The sequence below is a fragment of the Rhizopus microsporus genome (assembly GCF_002708625.1).
Source record: "Rhizopus microsporus ATCC 52813 unplaced genomic scaffold scaffold_7, whole genome shotgun sequence".
Taxonomy (NCBI): Eukaryota; Fungi; Mucoromycota; class Mucoromycetes; order Mucorales; family Rhizopodaceae; genus Rhizopus; species Rhizopus microsporus.
In genome coordinates this window covers 673320-688081 of record NW_019671922.1, presented here as the reverse complement: position 1 = coordinate 688081, position 14762 = coordinate 673320, and the positions used below count along the sequence as shown (strand labels likewise).

Sequence of the window (14762 nt, the reverse complement as noted above, 5' to 3'; positions counted from 1 at the left end):
TAAGGCTACAAATGATGATAAAAGAGGTAGGCCAGATGTACTCTAATAGTTATCCTCATTTGTCTTGGAAGCATCTAATTTTAGGTCAGCATATTTTTACGTGCATCAAAAATAAACTGGGTTACACTGAGGAAATGTTTTATTGTTGATAATCTCAAGCATCTTTTTTGCTACAGTGTATATGATTACAATGGAACTGAGAGTAGGTGAGGCTCATTAAAGAGGAGAAATACGCCTAAATGAATCTATACCATATATAGTTATGTGGCGTCAAGGAACTGGGGTGACATTAAAAGGGACCAAGTACATGTTATTTGCCACTAAATTAGACTTAACAAAAAGTAGCCTTGAATGATCATTCATGACCTTTTTTTTATATTTTCTCATACTTGATTGTCTCATCGAGCGTGACTTGAAAACAAAGACGGAGAAACGGAAGTGGATGAAGTTACCAAATTCAATGTGAACTTCAAATCCAGAGCGCACGCGAGTAGCCACAAGTAACTTTGTGATTTTGGTCCAAAAAAGTCAATTGTCGCACTCCCAAGCAAGTTGGATTGAAAAAAAAAAAAAAAGAAAAGAAAATAAAAAAGAGGTATTTTATTATCTGTAAGCTAATAACAAGAAACTCGTAGAGAAAAAAAAGAGGCAGAGCACAAAGGATAAAGCTAATATAATTAGCGTGGGTGTAAATCTCACTAACTTTTGGTTCGAAAATAAGTGATATTCGTATGATCGACAATAGCACTAACTGGGGCGCTGAGTAAATTGTGCTTAATATAGCAAGATCTCGTTCCTTGTAACACGCACCAATGTGTTCCATCCAAAGGTAAACTCGTGTTAAACCAATGAGAATCAATTGATCACTCAATCCCGTTACACTCTACTATTTCTTGAAATAGACATTTTAAACAAGACATCAAAAAAGTCAACCAAACAACCCTTTTTCTCTCTTTTTCCTTCATTTACCTTTCCTTTTTACTTGTCGGATGGCACAGTCTCCCTTAGGTTCAGTCTATAATACGACAACAACAATAAACGAAATATGCTTTACAAGGACATGTGTTGAGACTGCATCAAGCTTAATTTCGTCTATCAATATGAACATTGATCCATGCTCGGATTTTTATCAGTATGCTTGTAATAATATATCACTCTAAAGGTCCCACATCAAACTGACATGATTTTCATAAAGGTGGAAATTGGATAAAGAACACTATTATACCAGAAGACTTGACAGGTAATTGGAATTAAAAATAGATTTCTAAACATAGACTCACCCTATTCTAGAATTTGGAATACTTGACGTGAAGTCTTATAGATATAAAGAACAGCTAAGAACCATATTCGAAGGAAATTATCAAGATTTGTTAAGTTCGACACTATCTCCAAGCAGTTTTCAGATAGACAACCAAGAAAATATAAATATCGACAAGATGAATTATAAGCTCATAAAGAATTATTATTCATCCTGTGTAGAGGTTGATACATATGGAGAAGAAGGAATACCGTTCTTTTTAAAAGACCTAAGGCGATTACAACGAGAATTAGAATATCAGAAGAAATGGAAAGACTCTTTTAGTATATCGACCAATATATTCAACCTTATAAGCTATCCCTATCCTACGACAGACGGACTTGTCATAGACATTGGCGGCTTATTTTCGCTAGAGATTTTTTCAGACAACAAAGACAGTACAAAAAAATCTCTTATACTCACTCCACCCAAAGCCTTTAACGAAGCAGGGAACATACCACTAAAAGAATTTGAGTATCAGAACCTAATAGATTTGACATCCTCGGTCCTCGGCTCACAAAATTATACAGAAAGAGAGAGAAACAGACTACGGCTAATGGAAGATAATGGCATAAAAGCCTTCACAAGTGAACGGATATATGACGCAGTTGACAGCGCAATTGCTTTACAGACAAAGTTGTTTAAAATAACAAATTCCATGTAAGTTCCTTTTTTTGTGTCTATTGACAAAAGAGAATAACTTCTTTCCGTGTACCAGCTCCGACTACGGTCATTATTCATACTCACTCAGCACAGCCGAGGAATTATACCCATTCATAGACTGGACAAGCATACTTGAACACTATATACCAAACGCAAAAGACACACTTGATATATCCATTCAAATTTATAATATAGAATACTTTAATGAGCTCGGTTATTATGCCACCATTGACGATCCTTCACGGCCAATTCATATGGACGCTATTGCAAAATACCTTACAGTCTACAAGATTGTCACAGAAGCGCCAAATCTTGACTCAGAACTTCGACAGCTTATACCAGACTCTCCATTTCAAACAAGAGCTAACCTATGTGTCGAGAAAGTGCTGGACCGGTTTGGTTTAGCTGTCGGCAGGTTTTACGCCATGATTGCCTCTAATGGCGAATCCGACAAGATAAATCTAGAAACTATTGCCAAAAACATTAAATCAGCCCTGATCAAACGAATACGGAACGCAACATGGCTGGACAATGTTACAAAAGAAGCTGCTATTAAAAAGGTTTGTGACTAAACTTGGCATGTATCTAATGTCTTACCCTTTAAAGCAAATGTTTTAGCTTGTTATGATGCAGACATCTACAGGATACAGTACCTTTGCCCCAGATGAAAGCTCGCCACATGATATTCATAGATATATGCAGGGATTAAAAACGGACTTTGGCACTTTTTATGAAAATGATAAAGCAGTAAACCAGTGGATCATGCGCATCTATTGGAATACGTTAAACAGAGCATTGAGCCCGACTGAGTGGGTAGGAGTAACAAGCCCACAGGTGGTCAATGCTTTCAATCTACTGTCTAAGAATAGTGTAAGTGCTGAAAGGTACAAGTATTCGCTTGACACTTGCTTATTTCTTTACATAGATATTTGTAAGCGCAGCTTTTGCCCAAAAGCCAAATTATGATAAAGACTTTCCAGATTATTTAAACTATGCAGGGATCGGTCAGACACTAGGCCATGAGTATTCTGTAAGTGTTTTTTTTTAAAAAAAAAAAAAAGACAGACATAAAAGATGATTAACGTAAATTCAATCAAAAGCACGGTTTTGATGACGTTGGATCGCAGTATGACGAATATGGAGCCGAACGAGACTGGTGGTCAAACGCAACCAAGGTTAAATATGCAGAAAAGGCCAACTGCTTTGTAAAACAATACTCCAACGTCTCAGTTACTGATAAGCACGGTAAAAACTACTTTATAGACGGAACTGTAAAGTATAAGTTAATCATGTCATCATAATACTCATCTTATTCATATACAGCAAACACTTGGAGAAAGCATAGCAGATCATGAAGGGTTGGCGGCTGCTTATGATGCTTTCCTTACGCTAAAAGACAGTGGAAAAGGTTATAACCCAGTTTTGCCTGGCTTACATTATTTCTCTTCAGATGCGCTCTTCTTTATCAATGCTGCCCGCTCGTTTTGTAGCAAGACCAGTGTTGATGCACAAAAGAACTCGGTAATACATAATACATCCCTATGAGTACATATCTAATCCTCCCTTTTTTATTATATAGATTTACGATGAACATGCTCCAGATTCAATTAGAGTGAATATTCTATTTCGCAATAATGCAGACTTTTCAAAAGTATTCAAATGCCCAATAGGCAGTAAAATGAATCCACATAAAGCAAAATGTAGAATATGGTAATAAAATAGGCCTTTATTGTTTTGATGCGAATTGAATCGACTTTTTATTATAAAGTTATTATTAAGAACATATAATTAACTTGACGTTCATATAAAATCGAATATAAGAAAGGGGGTGTATATATATATATAAATTGATATATAGTGTATATATAAATGTATAAATAGGAGTATACATTGGATAAATTATTAGGAAAAAGGTTACAAAAAAGAAATTAGGCAATGATTAACTCGATGATCTCACTTGCTAGCTTAGCATTCTGTAATACATTTGCTGATGATGCTCCAAACGAAGGATCTGCCAAAGCAGGAAATCCTACACTTTCCAATAGAGATTTCTGAGTAGGATGGTTCTTTCTGGATGCATCGCTGAAGCTTGGATCAGAGCATGCTGTCAACAGAATCGATTTTACAGATTCAATTATCGACTGGTTCGTGCTGTTCAATACTACCTGATTCATTTTGGGAAGAAGTGAGTCATACACAGTAGAGAATACAGCAGGCATTGAGCTAGCAGCTTCGGCCAAAAGATGGTATAAGAAGAGCTTTTCATTATTGCTATCTGTCACTTGCAGCTGAGCAACAAGCATGGATACAAACAACAGGGCTGTAGTTTCATCCGTTACATCGAGTCTGTCAAAGATACAGGAGTAACTGTAAGCATAAGCTTCAGGGTTATCCTCTTCATCCTCGTCGTCCAATTCAAAGCTTGGATCAAGTAAGCCAGTAAGCCGTAACACTTCCTTGAGTGTCTCATTCTTGGCTGCAAGTGGTAAGATTCCAGCAAGGTAGCCCAAGTGATGTGGATCGATCGTGTTGGTGCTATCACTATGCTTGCATTCAATATCCAAAAAGGTGGTTAATCCTTGGAAAACAATTTCCTTTCCGTTGTTATAGCGTAAGCCCTTTAAGAAGATGCTGGCAATAGCAAATGAAAAGTGCGATTCGAAATTAACACCACAGAGCTGATCGAGTTTCCTAGAAACATTGACCATGGGTTCTCGAGCTGACAGCAGGACTTCAACAACAGATTCGCCAGTGAAATAGCCGGCTGTATCCAGTGCGCGCAGTACGGCAAGTATAAGTTCGATAGCCATTGTGAAGATGGGGCCATTGTTGATTTCTACAAGCGCGACTGCAACCCAAAAGAGAGCAAGCAAGTACCTTGAATCTGGTGGTAAACTTTCGACAATGTTTTTAAGGCACATCATGATGCTTAGAACCAGGTTAGGATCAGCTTCGTTAAATATAGCCAGCGCACCACGTAAGGCGACTAAGATTTGATATAACAAATCATCATCTGTTTCTTCACGCCCTAGACAGCCTAATACAACAAAGGCCTGTGGTTGTATTGCTGGATTAAATTGGAAAGCAGTGCTTGCAACTAAACTCATCCATCTAGCACGCCATGCATTAGCCATATCTGTTTAAAGAAAGCTGTTAGAATTGAGAGTTGGATTGTGTTTTCATAGCTTACCTTGAGAAGGCGCACTATAAGCGATGACTTCAAGCAGATTGCTCACAATTGTTTCCAAAGCATGTAGTGATATAGGCTCAGCTGCGTCTGTCAGTGTTTCTGGCGTGATTGTAAATGCGTTTGCATGAGGCTTAAATAAGCCAAATAGAAGTCTATACTTGGTATCAGATATTTCATTAAGTATCAGCTGAAGCTTCTTGATATTAGCTTCTTGAAGAGGCATGCATGTACATAATGATTGGATCATATTCACAATCAGGCCATGGATTGAAGCCCTGATAAGCGTAGGGCCCACACCAACGATGAGAGAAACGATATGAAAAATTTCGGGTACATAGCTCTTTACAGGTCCTCGGTTGTTGAATGATAACATCAGAACAAATCGAATAAGGATTGCAATTTCATTCCAAGTCCAATGATCAGTTAAGGCTCTGGTTGGCTTGAACGATGTCTTTTGTAAGACCTTTCGCAACCGAGAAATGACTTTACCGCGTACGGCAATGTTGGAAAGAGTAACAAATGTATCAGCCATGGCTTCTGCTTGTGATGAACCTACACCGTGTTCAATTGAAAATTGAACAAAGGAATCCAGGACAAGGTTCAATATGTCATCAATCTGTCCGATTGTCTTCCATATCTTTGCTTGTATAAGCTTGTACATCTACATGGTGATTAATAATGAAATCATCAAAAAAAAAACTCACACTTACTTCAGTACGGGCTACAGTGAGATCAATCAGGTTACGAAGGACTTCCTTTGTTTTCACTGTCTCTTTATCTTCTATATTGCTGTGACAGAATCGTGAGAGGTTAGGTAGCCAAGGCGTCATATAGTCCAAGCATAGGTATCGTAGGGGCTCGCTGGATTTTTGGAAGCCAATAAAGCATTCACTCAGAAACTCCAAGGTGAGATTAGGCTGATTTTCTGCAATCCTTTCACTGATGGCCACAACAAATGCTGTACTGTTTGCAGGCAAGCACAAGTCTAACAAAAAGGAACAATTAGAAAAGGATTGCATTATATTACACAGTACTACCTTTTGCATCCAATAACTGATTGTTGAGATCAAAGTGGAATGTTATACTTAGAGCACATAGCAAGTTGTAAGCAGCAAGTCTAAGGTTTGGATCATCACTACCAATGTTCAGCAAGGCCATATTCAGTAATCTTCCAGGCACATCGTTAGGTCGAATGGTTCTTTCGGATATATTATTTGGTTTTGTCATTTCCAGTCGTCGCTTGTTGTGACGAATATGCTAAAATACAGTTAGATACATGTGTGATGACCGTTTTGATACTCTTACATTCACGATAGCATCGCGTTTCATTGAAGTAAACACATGCTGAGTCTTGCCCTTGTTGTACTTGAAATGAAATTCATTTACAATTTCTTGACTTCGAGAATTTGGCACAACAGTGATGTCTTCAATATCCGAAACCATATAGACGTCATTAAGAACCGTAGTTACATTGTAGATAAACTCTTGTTTGCGAACAGTCATGGCTTGAACATACTCGGCGCTTACTTTGATCGTAACAGGAATATTGACCTTATTCTGTGTCATTCTACTGGCAGGATGAAATACATGACATTGATCAGTATCTAGTGAAGCTATAAAGTATGTGTTAATACTGCTATATATTTTCTGTCGTTTTCTTACTAGTCGTCTTTGGTAAACGAAGTTCATTTGGACTAATGTAATCGTATATTTCCGCCAAGGTAACAGCAAAGTTGAAGCGTTTGGCTAGCTTATGTGATATAGGACGAGGGAACTTTTTCATAAACTTGCGCAAATGAGAGTTGGGGTTGTAAAAAACGATGTTGGCAATGTTATCGCATGCATCAAATGGCAATAACTGAACAAGCTGAATAATGTATTGATTGGGAATTTCATTAGCCTGAGAGAACAAGGTACAATCAAACACTAATTCAAAGTTCTTATTGGATGCTCTTTCCAAAGTCTAGGAAACGTTAATCCATTGTATACTATCCACATGCGTTCAAAAACTTACCTGCAATATGTGATAAGTAAGCAATTCAAAATCAATAGAGTCTGCAAGCACATGACGACTGATATAGTAAAAGACAGGTCTATTGGCTTTGGAAACCCCACCTTCATAGAAAATGTTCTTGGATACAATAGGTTCTACACTTCGATGACTGTTGCGTCGCATAAATTCAGCATAGAGTTGGTTTGCTGCAGCAAATGTATAACTTCTTAGGCCGCTGAACTCTGGCTTGGTTGTTTCGGGAGGACGACCCAACTGAGCCATTAAATTTGAAAACTTGTCAAACCCTTGCTTATATGCAGCTGCGCGTTCAGGATCTAGATGCTGACGAATACGACGTGCTGCAATTTCCCTAGAGATACGCTCCATATTATCAAACAGTACACGGTGCAAACAGTTATAATCCTTTTGCTCCATAGGACGAACTTCAGGTCTTATATCCTCCACAATAGTTCTGCCATCGGGTAAGACGGTCGTAGCAGGTGGCGGTACCTCTGATATCTCTCTCAAAAAATTTGTTACTTTGTAAATGTTGTTGGTCAAAAAGTCATTCAGGACAATCATGTATGTCTCTTTTGCACCAAACAAGACGTTATTGGCCAGATTCTGAATGACCTTGGTAGCAATCAAATGACCACGCTTCATCTCGCGAGATATCACAGTGTTTATCTTGATCAAACCTTCGGATTCAGGGGAAACGATAGCAGGGCAGAAGAATCGTAAGAAGATAAAGGCACCAACTGCAGTATACATTGCTTCAGGATAACGTTCTCGTACAGACGTAAGGATGCAATGACAAACCTCTCGAAAAGATCTAAGAAGGGGAACCATGTTGGCGAAAAACAGTAACAAATCTTATCTAGACTTTACCTGGGCGCCTCGTTTGCAGATTCACAGATGGCATTCAAAAACATTTCAGTCGCATTAATGACATTTTGCTTATTTCGCGACACATCCTCTCCACTGCCAACTTTTGATGAGTCCAATTCAAATGTTCTCTCTTCTGGAGGCTTTTCTGCAAGTTTGGTAAAAACAGGCTGAAGTACTGATCTGACATAATCCGCACCATTATGTCTGGCAAAGACAGATAACAGTCGAGTCGCTATACTTGTTCTTCTTAATAATTCTGTTTCGCTATCTAAGGGATTAAAGAAAAATAGGTTAATATTTGGGGTCTATGCTTTTTTGATGAACTCAAATCTACCTGTGTTTTCAACCTCTTTGCGAATCACGGCCTTTAAGAGATCCAGTGTTTTCCCTCTGGATGCAAAACAGGCCAAAAGAGCATTTGCTGCATCTTCAATATCCGAAGCAGGGCAAACGTCACAGAGAGATAGAGCGATGTTTAAATCCATGCTTACAAACATCTAAAGCAACAAAATGAGTTCAAAGGGGTAAACCCTTTCAAATTGTGATATAGCTTACATCAACCACTTTTTCATATCGATCTGTCATGACAGTTTCGGCCAAAGTTTCAAACTCGGTTCCTTGATTCAAGATATTTGTCAACACCTTCATAAATGCCGTACGCATCTGTGGGTCATCGTGGTAACCCATGGATAGTGAATACTTTAGACCAGCATCAACATTGGCACTTAAAAGATTTGACATGGCCAAGATGGTGCTTTCTTTTAGTGGAGCCAAGTAAGTCGACATGCTTCCTTTACTCTTCATATTGGTCTGTTCTGTGTAAGGTCGACGGCTAAGTGTATCTCCTTCAGTGGCCGTCTCGGAATCTCTGCATCGATTAAGTAGCTTGAGAAAGAAGGTAAAGTATTTGAAAAAGATTCTGCTCTTCACAGGTGTTGAGTCAACATCATGAACCGGGTCGGGAGATTGAAGAGGAAGTTGATGAAGTAAACCAACAATGGTGTTCAAACATGCTAGATCGAGTTCTCTATGTAGCTTTTCGCCTTGTGCTGATTCAAAACTAGAGTATTGAGATGATAAATCAGGTTTCTAAAATGTGTTAGAAAAGATAACCTGCGCTATAAAAAGAGGGCTTACTTATCATCTTACCAAAGAAAAATCGCTTGTCCATTCTACAATGATCTCCAGTAACTTGTTACGCAGCCTGAATTCTTGTCGTAAGGTGATTTTATCCTTCTTCATCATCAACACTTCAACAAGCTGACAAAACTTAATCTTTATCTTCAAGGCAGATTGACTATTTCCCAATTTATTCAAATACTTTGCATATTGATCAATTAAGCCACTAAAGTCCACTGTCAACAAATTCTCATAGCTTCCTTCCATACGATCCAAGATGAGCTTCAGGACACTGATAGCCTGTTCGACAAATAATGTGTTGCTCGCACTACAGATAGGGTCGCCGTCAGGTCCAAAGTATTTCGAGAGTACTGTTTCCATGTATCTGAAGAGGACTGAATAAAGAGCTGGTGATAGATCTGTGCCGAGAATTTCCTTGACCCATTCTCGAATCATGATATTATCACATAATAACAAATCAACCATATCCACAACAAACCTGTTAACCATCGCTGATGATTCGCTTGGTGCCGAGACGCGTCTGACAGTCATGTTATCGCCAAATGCAGAACGTGTACCTGAAGGTGATGTCGGTGTAGATGGTCCAACGTCCGCCATGAGGCAAATGCCACCAAGGGCAGCAAGGAAACCTGCATAGTTTTGCCATTCAGATGATTTGTCGTCGTCTAAAATAACCGTCGTGACGTTGCTGGGTGAAGGATCCGTCCTGCTGTTCGAGGCATGATTATTCATTTGTCGACTCGAAGCCGTTGGATTTCGTAGTTTGTCGTGCCAAGCTGTTGGAGCATTCCTTTTCACGTTGTATGGATGTGGTGATAATTCTAGGGCTTCGTCCTTGGATTCTTCATAAGGCTTTGTCATAGCAGGTATCATATATTTCCATCGCTTGTAGACTTCCTCCCACGCAGCAAGATTGCCTGGCGCATAGTGGGTCATCATTCGTAGTAAGCGGCGAATTTGCTTCTGTTGAGATTTGCGACCGGTAACAATACTATTATTGGAGGAAAGTTCGTGGTAGATAGGCAAGTTTTCTACGACCATTAACACAGCTTGATGAGGATCATCTATGCAGTCAGTCAACTGAGTTTCTTCACAGATATGTCCAAAGCAAGTGATCGCAGAAGAACAGATTTCTATATCAGAAGAGCACAATAAGACCAAGAGTGCAACCTCAAGACCAATAGATGCTTGGAGTCGTTCTTTTGCATCTGATCCTTGCATAGAGACATCCTATCATGAAATGAATAAGCATATTGCAAAATTTTTTTTCTTTGTTTTTACCTGGTGCATTCTTAAAAACTCATTTCTGGATTCAAACAGCTTCTTTAGTAATTCCAACAAACGTTTTATGCCATCATCTCGTTCTCTTGTATCTAGCAGCTGTTTAGCGAGTGTCAGCACAACCTGAGAAGAGATCTTCCAGAATGATTCCATAAAATTGGGTGATGATCCCCATTCGAGAATATAGTCTGGAGAGTGCAGCTTGAATAAACACATAGCGGCTGCATCCCTGACATACTGATCCTGCTCACGAAGACAGTTTGCGATGGCAACCATTGCCATTGCATTCTGCTTTAACCGATCCTCATTATCACCCTATTTAAACACACATAAATGAGCTTAATATGAAGGATAGCAGTATGTCTACTTACTCGAATGGCTAGCTTAGGATCTGTTTGATACAAACGGAGCATGTCCAGGATGAGCTCTAGTCTTTCATTGTTCTGATCCACACGAACAGTGTTTTCTTTTTTGAATTTTTTATCATTGGCGTTTATAATGTTTTGTTTTCTACTGTTGGATGTTGTCATAGCGTTATTCATTTCAAGCTTGGAAAAGCCTTTGCTTGCAAATTCAATAAATAACTTTCTAAGCGGACCAGCCAGTGAATCATATAGTGTGGCAATCGAAGGGTTCCAAGGGAGCTTGTTTTCTTCAGATGCGATAACTAAGCATGCCTTGACTAAACTGATTTTAAACAGAGTAGGCGCACGGTTATCTAAACATGAAGGAAATAGGTTGCGTAATGCATTTCGTGGATTCAGTCGGAACATGGCCACCAAACAATCAGCCAAGAGTGTGCGATGGTCAATGATAATACCAAGTCCGCTCATTAAACTATCTGCAATCAGGGGTTTATCTGGATCAAACAGTTGTGTTCTCAGCTCATGTTCAATATCAGGTACGATATGACGAAGAGCAGAGGAGTCTATCTTGGATACATAAGTTGCAGCCTTACAGATATCCACATAGCATATAGCGGCCAATTCTGCCATACGTCCTGACTTTAGTGAAGATTTAAGTGCTGATAAAAATAGAGCCTTTTTTGAGTTGATCGATCTTCCTGTGTCAGGGGTATCTAATGAACATAAGATATCTGGACACAACACCAAGAGCATTGTCTGTAATGGCCATAGAATTGCCTTCTTTCTGGTCGTATCTGCTAATGATAAACAAGTCTCGAACAACACGTCTGGTCCACCCTCTAGTCTCTTTTGGCTCTGACATAGCTGCATAAACTCGCTTGGATAAGTCTCGATCCATCCCCAGATAGCTCTACGTAAGATAGCTGCTACGATTAATTGTGTCGACTTTTTTAAATGTATAAAGTTATTGCAAAACTCTATAGAAAGATAGCTTAATGACTTGTCATAAAGATTAATCTCTTATTTTACCTGACAAGACAGTAGCCAAGCGCTTTGAGTTGAGAGAACAACATTCTAATAGTCTCATATCGGATGTCTCGGGATTTTCATCACTTGTGGTTGAAAGGTAGAGTATACGTGCTTTAATCTTTGAGAATACAATGTTCCAATTACTAGCACTCAAGTAGGTGATGACTTTGCTCGACGCTTTATAGATATCCAACACAATATCTGCTGATGTTCTTGCAATATTACTTGGTGTATAGTATTCGGTACGTGTTATTTGAGTGACATGATTTGTTGCTTGACCATACTCTTTCTCTTCCAAAATGGTCGTTTGATGCATAATACGGGACATGACGTTCATGATAGACTTTGCAAGTGCATCCTCAAAAGGGGGTGGATCATCCATTTCGAGAGGCAAAGGGCCCTCGTTCAGAGACCATCGACTGCTGCTGTTATGAGTGGCACTATCAAAACTGTGAACTGATCCTTCATAACCATTTTTTACAGAATATGCTCTCCCAGAACTACTTTCATATTTTAAATCTTTCATATACTGCCAGTGATGTTGCATACAAGCTGAGAGTAATCGTAAGACAAATAGCTGTGATTGTAAATTTTCTTGAGGAACATGGTCTTCATTGGAAGCCATCTATATATATATGTTCTCGAGATAAATATTGGGACAATAATGATAATAAGGATAAAATACCTTGATTCCATCTAATAGATTCAATAGAGTAATTGTCACTGTCGGTAATCTAAACTTTGATAATTCAATCAGGGCAGCAACTACAAGATATGAGTGAATGGATTTAAAAGAGGTTATTATTATTATTACCTCTGAAAGTGATGAATGACGATGTAAATTATGAATAATAAAGGTTAGAATACATTTATCAACATTATTCACAACTCACGTTTGATTGACTATAGGATCATTTTCTAACGCATCCAACTTCTTTCCACTATTGCTAGGCAACTACATAATTAAATCAATTCCATGTTGTCCTTTTTACAAGTTGTATTATGTACCCTAACAAGTATACGATTCACTAAGCTTGCAATAAGTTTTGTGTCTGGGCTCATTATAGCATTAAATTACAAAAATGTGTGAATCGAATGAGAGGATCTTTATGGAAAGAGAGAAAAAAAAAAAGCAACAGTTGTCTGAAAATAAAAGGAAAGGAAAGATTGTTACTGAAAAAAAGGGAAAAGAAAAGAAAGAAAGAGCGGTCAAACGATTCTCCACTTTTCTATATTTTTTATTATTATTTGTGTCTGCGTACATTTGGCCTCGGAGCTCATATGAAGACCACAAAAAAAAAAAGCCTATTCTTATTAAAGTCGAGTCTTATTTAAAAAGACAACAGTAAAGTATTCAAAATCTATGATGAGGATTAATGGATCATCACGTTTAAACTATCTCCTTTTCTTTCGATCTCGATTCAATGTGAGACCCTTACTCTAAGTCCAAGAATAGCAATGTAATTCAACATGTCTTTTTAGTATTCCAATTGCTCTTTTTCCTCTTTAGTCATGATGAGTATTCTTTTTTACAAAATGCAGCGTGTTACGTTTTCATACTTTGGCATGAAAGGTACCAATGAAATAAGTTGTTATTGTGTACACAAAATGTCAAAATTCGCGCCGATTTGAATATAAGCCGATTACTAACATCAGTAGACTCAACTAATGAAGTTGCCTGATATTTCTTGTTTCTCGTCGGGGATTATCCTTAATCGTGGTCATAAGTAGTAAGAAAAAGAAAGAGGAATAGAGAGATAGAGAGAGAGAGGGAGGGAGAGGGAAACAGGGATATAGATAACCTTGATAATTCTTCTATTCATAAAAGCTTAAACCATCTTGTACGCTTAGTAAATGATCTGACTTGTATGATCATTAAAGAACAAAGTGGAGTAATGGTAACAATGGTAACGATAAGGGAAGGAATCGAACATTATGGTTAATTAAGCATTTGATATTCTCTTTATGTTTTATTCTACCATGTATTTCATCACAACGTCACGTTGTTTATGCTTTTAAAGGAGCGTTGCTTAAGATCAAGAAAAAAAATAGCAATTGGGAATTTCTTGGAACCCAATAGAGAAAGTGCGGGGAGAGGGAATAGAAAAGGAGGAAGATGTAACTCAGATATGCTTATAAAGGATCTTACAAGAGTACACGGGCACTCCTTATTATCAAATATATTAAATGATGTACAGTGCATAAACCTGCAGATCAACACATATTCTTTTAAAGAAGTTCAATATGAAAAAAAAGAGCTTATTTTACTGCTACCTCTTTCTTGGTGCATGTGTGTAACCGATCGTTATCGGGGTTACTAACTTATGGACAAACGAATATGATGTAAACGACAAAAGGAGGAAGAAAAAAGAAGCAAAGATAACAAAAGAAAAAGGAAAAGGAGGCATCAAGATAGAACTGCTTAAATAAACGGGAGACAAGGAAGAAAAAATAAAAAAGACATAAAGAAAGAAAAGACAGATAGAGAATAACATCACATCATAGACTTTTAAATTCAGACATTGTTAGTTTTTATTTGAACCAATTGAAGACATCTTTGTCCATAAACTGATAACAACATTTTTCTGATATTTCAAGTGCAACATGACGATCCTATATACTACTTGGTGTTTATATTTACTTCTTTTTATGATGGTTAACTCAACACAAACATGCCTTGTAACTTGTTTTAAGTAAAATATGAGCTTTTGCTCAAATTGGTATAGAGAGGTTGGTAACTCGATACATGCTTCCGCGATGCAATGGCTGGTGCTCTTAAAACCATAGTCTATATCTACTTAGTATACAGCTTTAAGATCTTAATATTTTAATTGGATCAGCCATTGCAGCTTGCAGAGCGTCTATACGAGCATTGTAGCTCTAATGAGAATAGAAATCACTTAAGCCCGCCAGCCA

The 14762-nt window shown here is 38.0% G+C and overlaps 3 protein-coding genes across 3 annotated transcripts; 2 read left to right on the top strand and 1 right to left on the bottom strand.

Annotated features, from left to right (window-relative positions):
- The first annotated feature begins 1189 nt into the window (after positions 1–1189).
- On the top strand, positions 1190–2088 carry RHIMIDRAFT_128663 (uncharacterized protein). Its single transcript, XM_023605511.1, has 2 exons — positions 1190–1240; positions 1291–2088. The coding sequence occupies exon 2, from the start codon at positions 1437–1439 to the stop codon at positions 1959–1961; it is 525 nt and encodes a 174-aa protein (XP_023466813.1). The 5' UTR covers positions 1190–1240; positions 1291–1436; the 3' UTR covers positions 1962–2088.
- A 453-nt stretch (positions 2089–2541) lies between these two features.
- RHIMIDRAFT_128622 (zincin) lies at positions 2542–3735 on the top strand. The gene is made up of 5 exons (XM_023605510.1): positions 2542–2830; positions 2886–2990; positions 3061–3231; positions 3284–3481; positions 3540–3735. The coding sequence occupies exons 1-5, from the start codon at positions 2585–2587 to the stop codon at positions 3672–3674; spliced, it is 855 nt and encodes a 284-aa protein (XP_023466812.1). The 5' UTR covers positions 2542–2584; the 3' UTR covers positions 3675–3735.
- A 153-nt stretch (positions 3736–3888) lies between these two features.
- RHIMIDRAFT_251184 (uncharacterized protein) lies at positions 3889–12908 on the bottom strand (the record flags this gene model as incomplete). The annotated part of the gene is made up of 18 exons (XM_023610805.1): positions 3889–5096; positions 5151–5811; positions 5861–6108; positions 6188–6407; positions 6456–6763; positions 6813–7113; positions 7165–7975; positions 8032–8299; positions 8366–8528; positions 8587–9120; positions 9181–10401; positions 10453–10767; positions 10824–11794; positions 11847–12471; positions 12532–12611; positions 12661–12662; positions 12740–12801; positions 12855–12908. The coding sequence occupies 18 exons, from the start codon at positions 12906–12908 to the stop codon at positions 3889–3891; spliced, it is 8052 nt and encodes a 2683-aa protein (XP_023466811.1).
- Between the last annotated feature and the right edge of the window lie 1854 nt (positions 12909–14762).